Source organism: Brachyhypopomus gauderio, chromosome 6 (assembly GCF_052324685.1).
Source record: "Brachyhypopomus gauderio isolate BG-103 chromosome 6, BGAUD_0.2, whole genome shotgun sequence".
Lineage (NCBI taxonomy): Eukaryota > Metazoa > Chordata > Actinopteri > Gymnotiformes > Hypopomidae > Brachyhypopomus > Brachyhypopomus gauderio.
Genome location: NC_135216.1, coordinates 22,420,612 through 22,439,685, shown reverse-complemented (window position 1 = coordinate 22,439,685; position 19,074 = coordinate 22,420,612). Strand labels below are relative to the sequence as shown.

The 19,074-nt window shown below is 43.5% G+C and overlaps 1 protein-coding gene across 10 annotated transcripts in view; it reads left to right on the top strand.

Annotated features, from left to right (window-relative positions):
- Positions 1-891: 891 nt before the first annotated feature.
- phactr4a (phosphatase and actin regulator 4a) overlaps positions 892-19,074 on the top strand; it is a 35,359-nt gene continuing 17,176 nt past the window's right edge. Inside the window, exons 1-5 of one of the 10 annotated variants that reach the window (XM_077009711.1) lie at positions 892-1,174; positions 1,282-1,387; positions 4,447-4,507; positions 9,882-9,913; positions 10,339-10,371. In XM_077009711.1, coding sequence (XP_076865826.1) covers positions 9,901-9,913; positions 10,339-10,371 — 46 coding nt within the window. In that variant the 5' untranslated portion in view covers positions 892-1,174; positions 1,282-1,387; positions 4,447-4,507; positions 9,882-9,900. Of the gene's footprint in view, positions 1,388-4,446; positions 4,508-9,881; positions 9,914-10,338; positions 10,372-16,760; positions 16,976-19,074 lie in introns of those variants that run through there. The other 9 variants (XM_077009709.1, XM_077009710.1, XM_077009708.1 and 6 more) reach the window with 9 other exon arrangements.

The window sequence follows — 19,074 nt, the reverse complement described above, 5'->3', positions numbered from 1 at the left end:
ATTGTACCTACTCAGATTGCCATGGAAATTGCATTTTTTCTGTCATAATGAATTGTGAGGCTCTGGAAAAAGTGATGTTAATCTTGATTTATTTGTTCAGTATCCGCACCTCAACCTGGAATGTTCTTGTAATATAGTTGGAACAGCAGCATTCTCTTCAGATTCTACCTCTCAACTTGCAAGTACAAAACATGGGTTTGAAAAAATGTAAATGTGCCATATTTTGTCAATTGTGACACCACAATCGAAATTTGTCCTCCGCTTTTAACCCATCTGTGCAGTTAACACACACACACACACACACACACACACCAGTGATTACTAGGGGGCTGTGGTGCACACATGCCCAGAGTGGTAGGCTAGGGCCCTAGCCCGGCACCCGGGGAGCAGTTGGGTTTAGGTGCCTTGCTCAAGGGCACCTCAATCATGGCCTCAGGTCTGGGAATCAAACCCACGACCCTCCGGTCACAAGACCAGTTCCCTACCACCAGGCCATGACTGCCCCTGAAAAACAGCCTACCTGAGACATGTATGAGACATGCCTACCTGAGATATGTATGAGACAGACACATCCCCAAGCAAACAGAAAACTGAAGAGTCTAGCAAATGAGCATGATTAAATAAGTGTCTTGAATGTAAAGGCGCACTTATAAGAACACTTTTAAAGCAATTGCATATCACAAAGATAGCAAAGAACTATATCAAGGAGGTGAATGTTTATACAAATTCAAAAATACTAATTTTGTATATAAAAAAAAAAATGTCATGACGGGAAACATTTTGGACAAGACTCTACAAAATCTGTATAGAAACAAACCACAAGATGGCAGACACGACTTACTTTGACACTGGGGCCGTACAGAATAGTTCCTGTTTCTTTTCCATGTTTTTAAACATTTAATAGGAATTTGGAGAAGATAAATAGCGGCACTGGACTAATATCCTCTAAGGTTTATGATTGTAATTGTCGAAGTGTAAGAATGGTTTGGTCAACATTTACTTACGCAGGACAGAAACTATTATTTCAAACCACTTCTGTTTGGATTACCACCGTCTCGCCACAGTGATTCCGCCTCACACTGGTGAGATGTGACTGGCAACCCTTGATCCTCCAGTATTCACCACAAAGTTCACAGTTCACTGTATTTGACGGGCGGCCCATGTCAAAGCTCGGGTAATTTGCAAATAAATGTAGGTTAATCATCTCTAGCAAGTGTTCGATGAGTGAGAGGGAAGGAAAACCTCGATTATCAGTGACATTATTCCCTGTTGTGTGTTGAGATTGTCGAGTGACGCCGCACGTCCTCTCGCCCAGCGGGCTGCTCAACCTGTCCGCTAACTGGTTCCTTCAACTTATGGAGCCACATCCGAAATATACTCTCACCAGGTAAGTCACTCGTCACATACATTATGAAAAGCACCTGAATATCATTTAGATTTTTTATGTGAAATGTTACTGTCACGCTAATTCGTAAATTATATTAAAAAACAACCAAAAGCTGTGACTGCTACCTGTTGCTCGTGTAAAGCGAGCTTGGCGAAACTAGCCCGAGTGCTAAAAGGAAACTTGATTTAAACGCATTACCTCGCTAGCTAGCTAACCTAGGTTAGCTGTCCCACCAATTCAGAGGAATGCTATATAATATACCAACATAACGCTAGACATTATAGATACATCATGTACAGTACAGTGATAAAAACATATATATTTAAAAGGTTCCCATCCTTGTTTGGTAGCACAAATAGCTAGCGTGCTAAGTTAGCCAGCTACATTACTTATCTGGTGTTGGGTAGGTAGGTAACATAGCCTGTTTGTTTGTGTCCTACTTGGCTTCATCTTTCTCTTGTTTGTGCTTGTTGATTCATTTAATAGTTTGTTTTTTATTTATTCAACAGTAATGTTACCAGCTAGGCAGTTTAAGTAAGGCAGTCCAACTGGTTAACTGCCTAGCTCACTACTAGCATGCTCGCTACAGCTCGACAGCTGAATACATTAATGCACCTGTCATTGTGTCTGTGTCTTAATCTTCTCAAGTGTAAATGTGCGTTTCCTCTGAACGCCAGTAAATGGACAAGTTCACCCAGACTTGGTAAATGTCCACGTTTCGACAGTTTGCATGTGGGGTTGGATAAAGGGCATGGTTTGGTTTCGGTACAGCTGTCTCTGCGGGCGCCTTTGCGGTGTTGCTCTGTAAGAGTTAAACCGCTCATACTGTGGCCAGCTGCGGCTCCACTACAGTACACGGAGGGCGTCGAGTTGATTCACTTCTGAATTAGTATGGAAATAAAAGCTGTATCGGGGCTGTTGATCTGTACATTCCTGTACCTTCTTCCTGTCCCGTTTTAAACAAGTCAGGACAAGCGCAACGCGGCTTGTTGGTGCTGAGAGTAAAACGGCTGTAACAGCCGGGGGATGAACTGCCAGAGTCTTTCCCCTGTGCTCAAGCTGCTGAAATATGACATTCCCACTAAATACAGTGCAATGCTGCTCTAAGACGTGCTGCTGAGTTGGCTGTTGTTTACAGCTGTTGTTTACATATTTTATATATTTATATAATACAGATTGGAAATGATTGGCCAGATAATTTATTCAGATTGCAGAACACTGCTAATGAATAAAATCCAGACAGGCAGTTGGAAGGACCTGAATAAAGTATTGTATTTATGCCCTGCTAATTAATCTAATGCAATTGGTATTAATATATTTGTTTGTGGAAAGGAAGTGACAGCCTACCTAACATGTAATATATCTGCATTCCATTCCCAGAGCCTTGGCTTTATCCTTGATGCCGTGATAGACATGAGGTTAATCATTACTGAGTGTGCCATGTTAGGAGTTTTGGGTCACCTTTTTAAAGCATTATATATGGTTCTTGAACGATCCTGTAATATGTCCCTAATATTTGAATTAGATAAAGTGTTTGATGGTGTATAGAATAAATAAGTTGCAGAACATTTCTTTGTGTAGTGTTGGTTAATGTTTCCTCTCCTCGCTCCAGTGCTCTAGTGCTCTGGGTCTCTGCTCCAGTTCCAGGGATGCTCTTTGGCTGCGGGATGTGGGCCAGCACATTTATTGAACCTAATTGATCATCAAATGGTCGACTTGTTGGAAAGTTGTAGTGAATTTACATGGAAATGAAATGCTTTGAATACTAAATCCTGTTTTTTGTATGGCATGCAAAGAGCCAATTCAAGACTCTTGAAAGCAGTGGTTAATGAATTAGTGCAGTTTAGAGTATTTTCTTCCTGGTTTCTCTAGGCTGTCCTGTTGTGTATGTGACCCTGGCTACTGGGTTTTAAAAGCACAAAGCCCACTGGGCTGGCCTAGACATTTTTTTCTTTGTTATGTTTTAAAAACCAAATATATCCAAATAAGTGTTTCACATATTTTTTACATTCAGTGGAGATCTGTGATGCTTCGCCAGGCTGTCATAGCAACAATTTCTTCATCAGGAGCAGTAGTAATAAATCACCAATGACTTATAAGTACTTTTATTTTGTATCCTTCCAGCCTTGGTAGATCTTTTCCATGCTGAATGTGAGGCAGTACTGAACTGTACTCTGTCATCTGTTGTATTAGTTTGCATTACATTACCCATGCCGCCATCCTTTATTTCTGACAGCCCCTGGCCATGATTTACCACATGGAGAGATGGCATTACTGTTCCCTTCCTCAGTGTTTCATTGTAATGCCCTCCGTAATGACTCTGCAATTAGACTTTAATTTGTTTACATAGATGGAACTGTTTAGATGCAGAGCTCAATCACTTCACTCCCCTCGTTAATCTATTGCTTTTTGTGATCATTCTCATTCTCACTATCGGCAACAATTTAAACACACATTTTTCATGCCAAACAAAGATATTAATGTGTTGATGGGCACCTAGAAATTGCAGAGGGTCAATAAAGAAACATTGATGTTATTAGTTTAATTCGGTTCACAGTAGGTGGTGTTGCTCCTACACAGCACACATTTTTCATATTGAACGTACACTGAACTACACGACCCAATACTGTGAAGTAATAGCGCTGTGATGCAACCTTATTGAGCCAGCACTAAGGAACGCAACTTTGTAAATCTGAATTTGTTAACCTAATTTTAGGTCACCTGTTTGTTAGCTTGGTGGTGGAAACGAACCACCAGTGGTGTATTTGCAGAGGAGACGTTGATGACACTAGAGATGTACTGATTCTAGCTTGCTTGCATCTGACCCTATTGAATTCGTGCAAAAGAATGTTGTATTAACTATCAGATAGCTAAATTCCTTTCATATATATGCCATATTTGTTTGCCTTATCCAGCACTGACATTCTACTCTGGAGAAGCATACAACAATGAATAATGATCAATCTACTCAAATGTCATAGTTGAGAATGTACCATAAAAGCTCTTTTTCACCACACTTTTCTCTTTGGGCTCCTAAAATGTTGATACTCTTTTTGCAGAATTCTCTTTACAGCGTGTCATCTGTAAGGTTACCGAAGCCGGAAGGTTCTTTTGTGAAAGGTTGGTGTGTACTTTAACCTGCCAAAGCTATGTAAATACAGAGCAACGGTATCAGGTAGCTTTACAAAACCAGTCAGTCTGGCTTAATCCGATATTTTAATTTTTTTTTCTTGGCTTCAGTTTTGACTAGAACTACACTGGAGCATATCTGTCTCTCAAATGCATTCTTAATTAGAACAATGAGTTGCATTAATTAGTAATGGCGACTCACACTAGTGAACACTCATGTACCCAGGTGGCTATGTGACTGTCATTTAAGGCAACAGTAAAATGGGTAACACCTGGCACTGCTCACTTGTACTGCCTTCAGGGCAGAGTGAACACTGGTGCATTATGGGATAGAGTGTCATCTCCTGTTGTTTACAAACCTGGCTCATAGCTTGCCATCTGACACTTAAACATGTCAGACTGTGGTAAATACACAATCAAAACTGCAAAATGTGTCTGAAGGACTTGAAGTCTCATGCAGAACGATGCATTCACAAAACATCCACAGAGCCAAGATCAAGATCCCCAATGTTGCTTATCATTAAAGATTTCTTTTAAATCCCATTGATCAGAGCCATTTCGCATTGATAGATCCACCGTGTATCAGTGTAATGAATCAAACTTCGAAAAGAAATTGTACAGCAATACAGCAATTACTTGCTTGTAATAAGAATAAGCTTCTTTTTTTTTACCAGGTATGTTACTCTTATAAGGAATTTGTCCTGATGACCTTGCATGGGACATACCAAACATACTGCCATACTGGATTATTTACTCCAGAGTACAAAGAACACAGTATTAACACTGCAAAAAACTCAAACAGAATTGAGCAGAAAAAAAAAAAAATAGTTGTACTTGAGCATAACAGTATTATATTACCATGTGGCAATATAGGAAATAATCATGCACTATGTTATAAATAATAATGTATAATTCATATCAGGACGATTTCAGTAAATTTAACATTTACTCTTTCAATCCTTCATGCTTTTTTCTCATATCTTTCTAATACAGGAGTAAGTAGGGCTGGGTGATTATGGGAGAAAATCTTATGATATTTTTTTTTCATATTGGTCGATATCGATATAAATCAAATCACGATTTCCTTTATACTTTAAGTGAGAAGTGAACACAACTCTTGTTTCTGGCTAAAAACCTGCAGATTGTTATTCACAAGAATTGTTATAGGCCTACAGTGTGAAGGTTTTGATATCGTCTTAAGACATAATTACCTAGCTATCTACATTTAAAGAGCTTTACTAATTCAGTCCTATTCTACGTAATGAGATACTGTATAACAACTCTTGTTTCTAGTTAAAAACCTAGAGTGTTATTTTCTTCATCTTACTAGGGTAGGCCTACAATTAGTCTATTTTGTGGAATCATTTTGAGACATATATTGCATCATTTATCTTACCTGTGAAAAAATCTCTTATCACTTTATATTACGGTTAAGCTAAATGCTCTTTAAATGGCTGGATTTGCAGAGTTTCTGAATTTGCAGCACGTTTCCTAAATGCAGCGCACGTGTTGTCATTTTGATGAATTTGCTTTGCGTATTTGGGCCACTGTAGCAATTCGGCGTGTAGCCTGATAGTGTGCTGCCTCATCAGATTGCTTCCATTGGCGGCGCTACTTAAGGCGAGAAATGGAAATGAAGGTTTCTTGAACCTTCTTATCATCGTCACCGAGGAGAATTTTTTAGCGAAACACATTGAAATCGTTTTATCGCCCAGCACTAGGAATAAGTATCTCAAGGTTTGCTAATTGGTTTGTCAGTTTATCTTAATTAAAAGGAAACCTACTTGGAAAGATTGTTCGTCATTATTAAACCCAGTCATAGTAATAGTGGAGGAAGGGTGATCCTTCTGTAGGAGAAGTACATGAAGACTCCCGAAAAAAGAAAACAAACAACCAAAAAAAAAAAAGTATGCATGACGGCACACCATTCCATGCTACAAAAACTACAAAAACACTGTTCAGTGCTTGGTTGCTATGGGAATACAATGGGAAGGGGGGAGAGCATCATCCCCCATCATTACCAATCCAGACCAAACCTGTGGAACTCAGAGGAAATCCCAAGTTTCTCAAAGTTCAGGCATGGATACATGGATAAGTGCGGTGGATGTCAGTGTAGTGCAGTGTAAATATAGATTTTCATTCAAACTGTGATTTGTTCATGGAGCAAATATAATAGATTTCTGATCTCCAGTATGACACTTTTCAAATGTCCTTTTATATAATTTAGAGTAATGTATTATTTGGTCTATTTGGTCTTGCATTGTCGTAATTGGAAAGCGGACTACGCACAGCTTTGGTTGGTCTGTGCTATTTTCAGGCAGATCGTTTTTGCGTCAACTTCAGAGTTCTCTGAACAGCTGTTGCCCTCCTCTGGAACGAGCTGCAGACCCGGAACAACTGGTTTGCTGCCTTGTTATGTGTCTGAACTCGTCCGACGTGGAGGTGATCCGTGCTTAGCATACGCAGAGCACCACGGCGTTGGCCCGGCCACTCCACCAGCTCCAAGCTACACGACCCAAAAGATCATCGCGGTGGCCAAACCAGTCTGTTGGAGCCAGATGCAGGGCCACACCAATAATTGGGTCACATGGCATGTGACTTTTGGCTCTTTTCACAGATGTCCAGTCATTAGCCCGCGTGTGTCTTCAAGGGATTTTCAACTGACGGTTTCGTTCAGATATTTGGCGATTAATTGTTGCAGATGTCCATCCGTTGCATGATCAGATTTCTGAGTTTTTGATGGTAATTATGATGCAGTGGTACGTAATGGTAGTGTTGTGCCAGTTTCACTTTATCAGGTCTGGTTTCAACATCAACAGAACCAGCAGTTGCGATTACCCCAATTGTCATACTGTCTTTTTATAACACATGACTGATGTCGGGCTCTGAGTCAGACTCCTACTGGCAAAGCAGTTTGTTCAAGGTTGGTTAACTTACAGCCAGGCTTGTTTTATCTTCCTGCCTTAACAAGATCAGGAAAACACTAAACAAAAACCTGAGAAACCTACCGGCAGCCGTGAGCAGCGGCTCTAAGCCAGCAGGGTGGCACACAGGGTGGCGGTCGCTATGCTGGAAAAGAAATCTGAGCTTTGGAGGAAGCTTGTCTGAGTTTTTCGAAACTGCTCCGCAGTGTAGGCCGAAACTGTGCTCAACGCTGCCCCCTAGTGTTTCCTGCTCACGTCACGCTTAGGCCTGGCACGTGTGTCCGGTGACGAGGTTTCGTTTTCCTCAGCGCTGGTTTGAGTCACCTTTTGGCACTCCTTGGCCAAGGTCGGTCGAGTCACCTTTTGGCACTCCTTGGCCAAGGTCGGTCTCAATCGTGCTTTGATTGTATAGTCCTTTATGAGCGCAGCAAACTCAAGTACAAAGTGCACGCATAACCGTACACCTAACGAGCACATGACGGTGAGCTAGTACTGAACGTTAGAGCAGAAACTGTTCAGTGGCCTCATCCATCGTGATTGGTGTAGGCGCCACAGTGTATTTCCTTTTGTAGCATATGCAGTCCTATCCAATAACTTGTCCCTTCAGTTGATCAGTAATTAGCACTCATTTGTCTTTGTCCCTCATTTAAATCATTAGCTTATTACTCAACATTTCATCTCTTGATTTGAGAGTTTTCCTCCTATTTGGTGTATTGTTACCATGGAGAATATGAAACTGCACACTTTGTTTGCTTGCCTGTATATGATTTGTGGACGCATTACCAAGACCAAAGAATCCAGTCCAGTGATGGAGTGACGACAACATTCTGGTCTTGTAGAAAGGCCAAAAGCAGGTCTTAGCAGCACTATAATAAACATTCTTGCTGAGTATCTGTCAGAATTTCAGCAGCTCAGAGCTCTCATCCTCACACTTCCCCTTTAATGTCACAGGCTAAATGCAGACCAACCACAGCTGAAAAAAGTTTGCTTAATTTGTCCCTTAGAGCATGTATTTTATAGTTGGACTTATGACGCATACAGACATTTATGCATTTATAGTTTTGCACATTTACAAACTCCTGTTGTGTATGTATTTGTGTTGGATTGTTTGTTGCGGTGTACTTATGTGGAATTTGGGGCTGAAATCAACATACAAATATTATATGATAATGGTTAATGATGGAAAGATTTGTTTGCAGTGACTATATACAGCAGGCCAAGATTGAGTCTGCTGAACAAATAAACAGCCAAGCAGAAGAACACCTGATTGTAGTTGTTTCTCTTCCTTGCCACTGTTGCCTTCGGTTTGCTCATTAGCGATCTGGACCCACGCATCTGTAAAACTGCTCTGTGGCCATGTGTGCTGTAAAAAGTGCTATACAAGTCCATTTGACTTTGACACTGGTGAGGACCCTTGAAAGCATTGCATTATAACCCAAGGAGAGAATTCTCTCTGTATGTTGGGTGGACTGTCCAAGTAGGGTGGCCCACAGAACCAGTCCTGAGTGGGCTTGTGACTATAGGATTACCAGAACGGTGATCTCTATCACTATTTTACAAAGATGCACTACTCGTGTCATAAATCATCTTCATCACTGTTATTTAGTGCCTAATATTACCGTAGAGGACTATAGAAGCCAACATGCCTAAACGTTCTGTACCAGAGGTTTCTAGAGGCTCACACTTTTACAGTCAAGTCATTCTGTGCATTAGCTAATACATGCCCACTAATCTCCACAGAAGATTATTCTGCATCTTCCTCAGCATTTTTTCAGCGATGTATAAAAGAGGATGACGTATCTCGAATCTGATTTAAGCAAAACCTGCTTTACAGAACACTACACCCAACTGCGAGAGTCTGTGGTTTTTCATGGCTGGTTTAGCGTGTTCCAAGCTGGGTTCGGTTTCCAAAATAATGTGTGCTTATCGTGTGTAATGTGTATGGTGCACACACGCTGAGGAATGCACTGCTCACAGACACAGGAACGTGTTCTTCCTGTAGACAAAAGTGTCCAAAGACGGAAATGACCTTGTGAAACGATGGGCCATAACGGATTTATTGTTGGATGACGTTGTTGAGGATGCTTTAATACGAGAGTTGTGCCATGAGAGTAAGACTAGGACAGCATCGCTATTACTGTTTGTTTGGAAGGATTAGCCCTGAACTGTTTCATTAGCATGCTGGTGATGGCTTTTATTGCTCCAAAACATTCTGCCATCCCCGATGGGTTTCACGCTGAATAAAGTGACCTATTTAAGCACCTTGTTTACATAGTTTTCAACATTTGTGAATTGAAATGCAGCATTAATTACCTATTCATTCTGCCACTGAATTAGTACCTAATAGAGATTTAGGTTTTTCATTTAAACTTTAAGAAAATTATTTAAATTCACCTTTACATCCACTAATAACAGTAATTTCACCCTTTTCTTCATTTCAGGCACCTCTGAGCTACTGGAATGGAAAACCAAGGTATGACCACCTTTCATTCAGTCTCTTTGACTCCTTCAGTATGGGTAGTGGTTGTTCAAACTTGTGCGCTAGTCACGTGACCTGTAGAAACATTCCACACCTGTACTAAAACCGTAGCTAAAGATGGAGATATTATTATCAAATGAGACAACAGGGTTATTTTAGCTTGTTTGTTAATGCCTTTGTTTGCTGACTGGAACAAAATGGAACGCCCTGTCATAAACGACAGTAGCAAGTGCAAATACCCGACGCGAGGCAATTCGTCAGAAGCGGGTCATGTGAGCCGTGGGCGTGTTGACTCACGAGCGATCTAATCTCGCTCCACACAGCTGATCCGCCTCGTTTAGGTGTGTCCTGTTTTTTTCACGTTTGTGACTATTCCTGCTCTGTCTCTGACATCCCTTGGATTGCTGAACCTATGGAAGAAGGCAGGCCTGTAGAGCACCAGAGTGTTTCAGGTAGGCCGCGTTCTCTCCTGCCAGCGTCCACTTTCGAGTGGAGGATTTGTGAAGTCCACACTCGGCCTTCTCTCTTCCGCTTGCCGTCCTGAAGGGGCCCAGTGGTTCTTGCTGGTTTCCCCAGTATGTTGCTCCCTCCCAGCTCGGAGCACACCTGACTGGGCTGCCCAGGACGGAGCTGACTCCATGGGTGGTGGAGGTGCAGAGGTGAGGAGCAAAACCTCCACGTTGCCATTCAGGTTGGATGAAGTTGAAGTGCAGGAGTTGGTCTTGATTTAAACTGGAAGCCTGTGTATTTTACTAGCTCTGTGTATTTTGAATTAGATTACATGGTGGTTTGGTCGTTATTTAACACTTTCTGCTTTTCTTAGTGTTGCTAATTTGAGTTATAGTACATCTGACTTGGCCAAAGAGGAAACGATATTTCAATCTCGGGGTGAGCAAATGGAAGATGTTTGACATGGAAACAGTGCAGATCATCACAGAAGTTTCATTGAAGCTTCGCAGCCTAAGATAGACAAGCGGTGATGTCATGGTGTTGAGCTTTAGCAGGTCGCGCTTTTAATGTGTGAATTTCTCATCATATTAATTTGAGGTAAAGTTGGCAATGGATCCATCTAGCTATTTGATGGTGATAGTGCTGTGTTGTGGTTAATTGCATTCGTGTTGCAAGTTTCATTGTGTCTTAACTTCATGTAATTTCTTGAAAGCACAACATGGTTTAAACATCTTGTGTAAAATGTACTACCAGCACTATGTTAACCTTAAATGTCATGCATGTATCAAATGTTTGAAAAAGCAGATATTTTATTAGATGGATGTTTTTGATATTCTCTCATGTTGTCAACTTCATGTTGACATTTTAGTATTTTTCCAGCCCTTCCACCTTCCTGTCCAAAATGGAGACAGCTCTGTCTGGCTGTGTACAGAGAGGCTGAGTGAGTGAGTGAGTGAGTGAGTGAGTGAGTGAGTGAGTGAGTGAGTGAGTGAGTGAGTGAGTGAGTGAGTGAGTGAGTGAGTGAGTGAGTGAGTGAGTGAGTGAGTGAGTGAGTGAGTGAGTGAGTGAGTGAGTGAGTGAGTGAGTGAGTGAGTGAGTGAGTGAGTGAGTGAGTGAGTGAGTGAGTGAGTGAGTGAGTGAGTGAGTGAGTGAGTGAGTGAGTGAGTGAGTGAGTGAGTGAGTGAGTGAGTGAGTGAGTGAGTGAGTGAGTGAGTGAGTGAGTGAGTGAGTGAGTGAGTGAGTGAGTGAGTGAGTGAGTGAGTGAGTGAGTGAGTGAGTGAGTGAGTGAGTGAGTGAGTGAGTGAGTGAGTGAGTGAGTGAGTGAGTGAGTGAGTGAGTGAGTGAGTGAGTGAGTGAGTGAGTGAGTGAGTGAGTGAGTGAGTGAGTGAGTGAGTGAGTGAGTGAGTGAGTGAGTGAGTGAGTGAGTGAGTGAGTGAGTGAGTGAGTGAGTGAGTGAGTGAGTGAGTGAGTGAGTGAGTGAGTGAGTGAGTGAGTGAGTGAGTGAGTGAGTGAGTGAGTGAGTGAGTGAGTGAGTGAGTGAGTGAGTGAGTGAGTGAGTGAGTGAGTGAGTGAGTGAGTGAGTGAGTGAGTGAGTGAGTGAGTGAGTGAGTGAGTGAGTGAGTGAGTGAGTGAGTGAGTGAGTGAGTGAGTGAGTGAGTGAGTGAGTGAGTGAGTGAGTGAGTGAGTGAGTGAGTGAGTGAGTGAGTGAGTGAGTGAGTGAGTGAGTGAGTGAGTGAGTGAGTGAGTGAGTGAGTGAGTGAGTGAGTGAGTGAGTGAGTGAGTGAGTGAGTGAGTGAGTGAGTGAGTGAGTGAGTGAGTGAGTGAGTGAGTGAGTGAGTGAGTGAGTGAGTGAGTGAGTGAGTGAGTGAGTGAGTGAGTGAGTGAGTGAGTGAGTGAGTGAGTGAGTGAGTGAGAGGCCGAGTGAGTGAGTGAGAGGCCGAGTGAGTGAGTGAGAGGCCGAGTGAGTGAGTGAGAGGCCGAGTGAGTGAGTGAGAGGCCGAGTGAGTGAGTGAGTGGGAGGCCGAGTGAGTGAGTGAGTGGGAGGCCGAGTGAGTGAGTGAGTGGGAGGCCGAGTGAGTGAGTGAGTGGGAGGCCGAGTGAGTGAGTGAGTGGGAGGCCGAGTGAGTGAGTGAGTGGGAGGCCGAGTGAGTGAGTGAGTGAGTGAGTGAGAGGCCGAGTGAGTGAGTGAGTGAGTGAGTGAGAGGCCGAGTGAGTAAGTGAGTGAGTGATGGGCCGAGTGAGTGAGGCTGAGAGTGAGTGAGGCTGAGCGGCTGAGAGTGAGTGAGGCTGAGCGGCTGAGAGTGAGTGAGGCTGAGCGGCTGAGAGTGAGTGAGGCTGAGCGGCTGAGAGTGAGTGAGGCTGAGCGGCTGAGAGTGAGTGAGGCTGAGCGGCTGAGAGTGAGTGAGGCTGAGCGGCTGAGAGTGAGTGAGGCTGAGCGGCTGAGAGTGAGTGAGGCTGAGCGGCTGAGAGTGAGTGAGGCTGAGCGGCTGAGAGTGAGTGAGGCTGAGCGGCTGAGAGTGAGTGAGGCTGAGCGGCTGAGAGTGAGTGAGGCTGAGCGGCTGAGAGTGAGTGAGGCTGAGCGGCTGAGAGTGAGTGAGGCTGAGCGGCTGAGAGTGAGTGAGGCTGAGCGGCTGAGAGTGAGTGAGGCTGAGCGGCTGAGAGTGAGTGAGGCTGAGCGGCTGAGAGTGAGTGAGGCTGAGCGGCTGAGAGTGAGTGAGGCTGAGCGGCTGAGAGTGAGTGAGGCTGAGCGGCTGAGAGTGAGTGAGTGTGAGCGGCTGAGAGTGAGTGAGTGTGAGCGGCTGAGAGTGAGTGAGTGAGTGAGAGACAGACCAAGAACTTGTGTACTTTGAAGAAGTTTTATAAGTGATGCAATAAGAGAGCGCTTCTGCCCAGCTGAATCAGCAGTAGGGCTGCCATGATTAGTCGACTAGTGATGGCGATTTGTTTCATTAGCCTTAGCACGCATTCGTGTGTTTTCTGTAACGTCAGTGAGACCAAAACTTTATTTTTGTGAATAATTCCTTAGTTTCAGGTACCTACCTAATTTGATTTAACTGTAGCCATTTATTAATGTATTTATTTTTGCGTTGTTTAAGCCAGTGCCTTATACTTATTTTAATAATTGTTTGTTGTAACAAGCTGCATATTTCATTAAAGGTTTAATGAACTATGATCTTAATTGTTTTTATTTTTAGTTAGCATATAGCTGAAAATCTAATGATGGTTATATAATAGCAGTTTCATTCTAGTGTGATAAGCTGTATGTTTTATATTCAATTAACGTATGATCCGATTAGTCGACTAATCATAAAAATTAATTGGTGATTAGTCGACTATAAAAATAATCGTTTGTGGCAGCCCTAGTCAGCAGTAGACCAACACTACACCTCCCTCATGCTGACCCCCTGTTAGTCTCCTTAAACAGTAGACCAACACTACACCTCCCTCATGCTGACCCCCTGTTAGTCTCCTTAAATGACACTGCTGTTTATCTTACTGGTAATTCTGAAACGGAATAAAAACCTCCATCTGCCATCCTGGCCCCTCCAATAGCTTCACAACTTGCTCCGTTTGAGGCTTGGATTGAATAGCAGGAATTGGTGGCAGCTAAGCTAAGTTCAGCTTCTCTTGTTAGCGTGGATAATCTGTTTGGAATTCCTCTCCTTCCTATTGGCAGGTAGCAGGTAGGCAGGAGCATGTTTATCCTTTAGGGGGAGCTATAAGTCTTTCTAGTGCAGTAGTAACACTCCTCTCCACCCACATCTGGGTACTAAAGGATCTGGGAACAAGATAAAAAGATTTTCAAGAAGTTGCTGGCGTTTCCCATAAGTCCCCCCCCGATTTACGATCACAAGATCAGACACAAGATGCATGTAGGCATATAAATATAAGGGTATAAGGGAGGGAGAGAGAGATGTAGAGATATTTGAAATTGCAGTGATCACTCTCAGTACATTAGTGATGTTGAAGCTGCCGCAATAGATAATTTTACTAATAACGTGTTCTGTCAATTACTCCAGGTAATCAAATAATCAGAATCAGAAGAAATAATTTTGCTTCATTAAAGAGCAATTGTAAACATATAAAGAGAATTACAGGTCTTGTAAAAGTAACTAATTGACTTCACTTTTAGGGAAAAAAAAAGTATTGTTATTGCTTAAATTAATGTTATTGCTAAAATTGCATACAGAAGAACAAAAACACTGTTACTAAAATCATCAATGCAGATACTTTGTAGTGTCCACATAGAGGGTGTTGAGTTGGTAGTGGGTATAGCTGGGTCATATGACCTCCATCCCTGTGTCACTCCCGGGTTTGAGAGAGGTCGGTTGCCCAAAATTCTCCGGTCAACAGTGCACCTGTGGTCAGAAATACCTCTGGTCAAGGCTACAGAAAGCAAAACACACACTCTGTATACCATCAGGCTAGATGTTCCTAATTAAGTGGCTGGTGATGTTTGTTAATTGTCTTTTGCCCTGTTTTATTTGTATTTCTGTACTTCTGTTTAAGCTGCAGCTTGTCCTTTAATACATCCTTTATTAACTCTTCTGTAGCACAGTGCAAAGTGTTGAAACTCCCAAATGTATTCATAACCAAGTGGACTGCCAGTTTTTTACAAAGTTCTACCACCTGCATCTGAAAGGTGGAACCATTTGAGATCAGATCAATTTTTATTTTGGTTTGTTCACAACATTGTCTCAAAGCAGTTTTCCTGGAAAGAGATGTACACCTCTGTCGAGCTAGCCAAAGGCCACAGCGGCACAGAGCAACTCTCCCAGTCATAAGGAGGAGACGTCGGGAGGAGTCGATCTCCAAAAGGAACCCATCCTGGGTGACACCGGATAGCGGAGTTCATCAATAAGTCATAATGGATAGAAACAAAGCTGCAGAAGCTCCTTAGATTATGATGGTTCATAAATATTGTTCCGCTTACTGGTCTGTTGCTTAGCCTGCTAGTTTGCACGTAGACGTTGCTCAAGGCGGTGGAGCATGTTGGAGGTGAAGGGGTTGGAATAGGAGGTGTGAGACATGGAGCAGAGGGAAGAGAACGAGGAGTGGAGGTCGAGGAGATTGAGGAGCCATAGTTTAAACATCTTGTAGTCCGTGGAAGGAATTCTGAACATGAGACATTCCATCTAAAAATGTTATCAGAACCTACACATCCTGTCCTGGTTCACTAAAGAGCCTGTTTTATCTTACTTGGTTTACTCCTGATCTGAGTTGTGTCTTCTGACAGCCGTGTGGGTGCGTGTCTGTCTACACTCAGAACCGTCTCTGGCTGGCACGGGAGACACAGATCTGCTGGCCTGGCCTCCTAAACCAGAGCCCCCTATTTCCTCCACGCTGTCCTTCTCATGAGTGATCTGACTCCTCCCAGATCCAAAGAGAATGTCTCCTGAGTGGAGTTGAGGTTGAGCTTCTCCTATTGACAGATTTAGGAGTATGGTCATCCATGTTGCACAGATGATTTCATTTGCCCGTTAACCCACTGCTATAGTAATATACCATATGCAATATTTTATACATATAACATATGTAATATATCGGTATGCGTGGGCTATGGTGTTTTGTGATGTTGCCGTATGTTAAAGGACCACTGTTTTTATACAGCTGTTGGCTGTCTCAGTTTGCAGCAATTCTGCTCTGACAACAAAAAACCGTTTTGGTTTGGTTCTTTCAGCATAGCTTGTCTGCTGATTAGCTTTTGGCTTTGTATGCTTGTGAAAAGTAGTACCAGATCTTCTCAAGATCTTCTCAATCATGTAAATGGCACAAGATTACAACCCAGTAGGTCAAACAGCAGATTTTTATATATTTTTTGCACACACTTGTCATTTACTTTGTGTCTGTGTAATCAGACCCGTCTGTGATGTCACTTCCTGCTGATTGTGAGTATCCACCTCGCCCCAGCTCGACTTGCACGCGGCTCTCAGGTAACCCTGCTTGTCGGCCGCCACGGGACGTGGAGGCCTGATGCCCCGAAGGGCCGGGAGCCTCCGGGACCCCCACGCTGTCTCGGCTGGCCCACCCCCGCCACGTTAGCCTCGCCTCCGTGAACTTTAGTCCCGAAAACTCTGCTGCGAGGAATGACAGGCATCCCAGCCATCCAGCATACCTCAGACCAGCGGCAAACCTTATTTACACACACACACACACACACACACACACACACACACACACACACACACACACACACACACACACACAGAGAGAGAGAGAGAGAGAGAGAGAGAGAGAGAGAGAGAGAGAGAGAGAGAGAGAGAGAGAGAGAGAGAGAGAGAGAGAGAGAGAGAGAGAGAGAGAGAGAGAGAGAGAGAGAGAGAGAGAGAGAGACGCACAAAGTTAACGTGCAGGAAAGAGGGAGGGACAGGGAGAGGCACAGAGGCGAACAAGGCGAGCCGTCTCGTATTACTCCGGGGTTTGTCCGCTGTCAGCGAGGAGCAGATCAGAGGGCTGCGGGACTGCGGGACCGTACATCGCCCTCCCTGCCGCGGGACCTCGCCACGGGGGTCTGTAGGGCGGGCAGGGCTCGGGGGCGCCACTGCAGGAGCATGGGACAGGGAGCCAGCGCTCTGAGACACACGCTGCACTCCACCCCCCCTACAGGTGAGTCCCAGCACCAGCGCCCCTGAACGAGGCTGGACGGGCCGGGCTGGGGGAGCAGGTGCTCCAGGACCCACGCTGAGAGAGCGCAGGGGCCGTTAAACAGGGCTCCTTTCACTCACCACCGCTGGTTTGCTTTACTCGTTGCCTGTATGTGGTAGGATTCGTTCTCTTTAAAGCTTACTAGAAGGGGATATTTCTCTAGAAATGCTGTTAGATCGGCTTTGTTTACTCCAGACGATCATAGAGATAGAACCTCGCTTTGAGTTGCGTAAGCTGTTTGTGACAAAGTTGTGTTGGTGCAGTGGGTAATGGTGAATATTAACAGAGTACAAGCAGAAACTGAAATATGTTTTTCAGTTTAATGTGTTTGTGAAATTTGTGGTTTAGGAATGTTCACAATGCAAAAAGAGCTTCTGTAATTTTCAATTTGAGGAAATGCCATTTACAGCTGCCAGCAATAAAGAGTAGAGAATCCCATGGGTTTATTCAGGAACTCTTGATGAGCGTTTTAAATGTGCTCATCCAAAAACGTAATCTGGGTGAGCGTAATCTAGACGTTTGTCTTTTCCCCTGAACATTTGCTTGATTGGATAGTTTCTGTCCTTATTCAGAGATGTAGTCCACATGCACTCACATATATATATTCATTTAGTTTGTTTGAGTGTAAAATGGTCAATATTTTCTGAAGGTGTTGGCAGGAATGATCACGCGTGTCTTTCAGTAGTTTGTTTTGACACACATGACGTTAGATTCCCAGTTTCTACTTCTGGCAAATACGTTTTTCACTTTTGCGTTGGGTTTGTTTGGCATCGATCGTGTTATGTCATTTTGTTCTCCGGTTCAAAAGCTCGGATTGTTTATCTATAAACTCAGCACCACACATTGATGTATTGCTCAGAGCTCATGAAAGTAATAATGTGTGCCTCATCCACCTTGAGCCGAATTGACATTTCCCCTTTTGAAAAGTGCTACATTCTCCACTACAGACGTGTCTGAGTAAGGACGTGGGATCTCTGTGGAGCAAGCAGACATGCAGCCTTTCACCTGTCCCTTTTTCCATCCCAATGCTTCTCAATGTGCTGAGCCCATTGTGTTTTCTCCTACGTCTGACCTTTGGCTGCTTATTACAGTACTTGTATTACTTCTTCTCCACCGACTGCTCCTTGGCTGGATCTCTGCTCGCTGGCATTACGTGTGGCCCTGGAAACCGCAACAGATAGGCTACGTCCCGTTGGGAGGCCTCTCACCACGAGGCCCCTCACCACGAGGTGTAGGAAACGGTGACAGTTTAGCGACATGCTTGTTCGTTATGGCAGCAGTCCACATGGTTTGAGTTTTGTCTTCAGTACGAGCAGTGTGATGTTTCTCTGGCGTGGAATTGTTTGGAATGTGGGGGTTGTTGTTTTTGGGGATTGACCAATACGTGTTTTGTTTCTTCTTCAGAGCTGATACCAAGTATCGGTGATCAAGGACACTGATAACAGATATTCGGTGCCGATATTCATTTACCTAATATTTGATATTAAGTGCATAGAGCTTTTCGTCAGTATGAAGCTGGCAAAACTTAACCAGCTCTCAACAAAAATTCACACCACATTTCTGTGGTCAACATTTCTACCGATCCAAAGGCATTGTGGGTGGGACATGGAGGCAGATGATAGGGTTGTTGTTGGGTTGTACTACTAATCCAGTAGCGATGTGGGTGGAGCATAGAGGCTGTAGAAGTGGGTGTGTGCTGTGCTTGATGTGTCCTCCACATCACGTAATTGAACAATGCTGTGAGCGGGAATGTGGGCCAGACTGTCTGTGTGTGTGTGTGTGTGTGTGTGTCTGTGTCTGTGTCTGTGTCTGTGTGTGTCTGTCTGTGTGTCTGTCTGTGTGTGTGTGTGTGTGTGTGTGTGTGTGTGTGTGTGTGTGTGTGTGTGTGTGTGTGTGTGTCTTTTTTCTTTATATATATTTATACACACACACCCACAAAAAAAAAACCTTAGATTAGCAAGGACAAGTTGAATCTGCGCTGATTCTTGTAATCATGAAAATGCAGAATACTGATTGAGATTATTGGTAGAGTCTAATCTCTCGACCCATGGTAGTTTTGT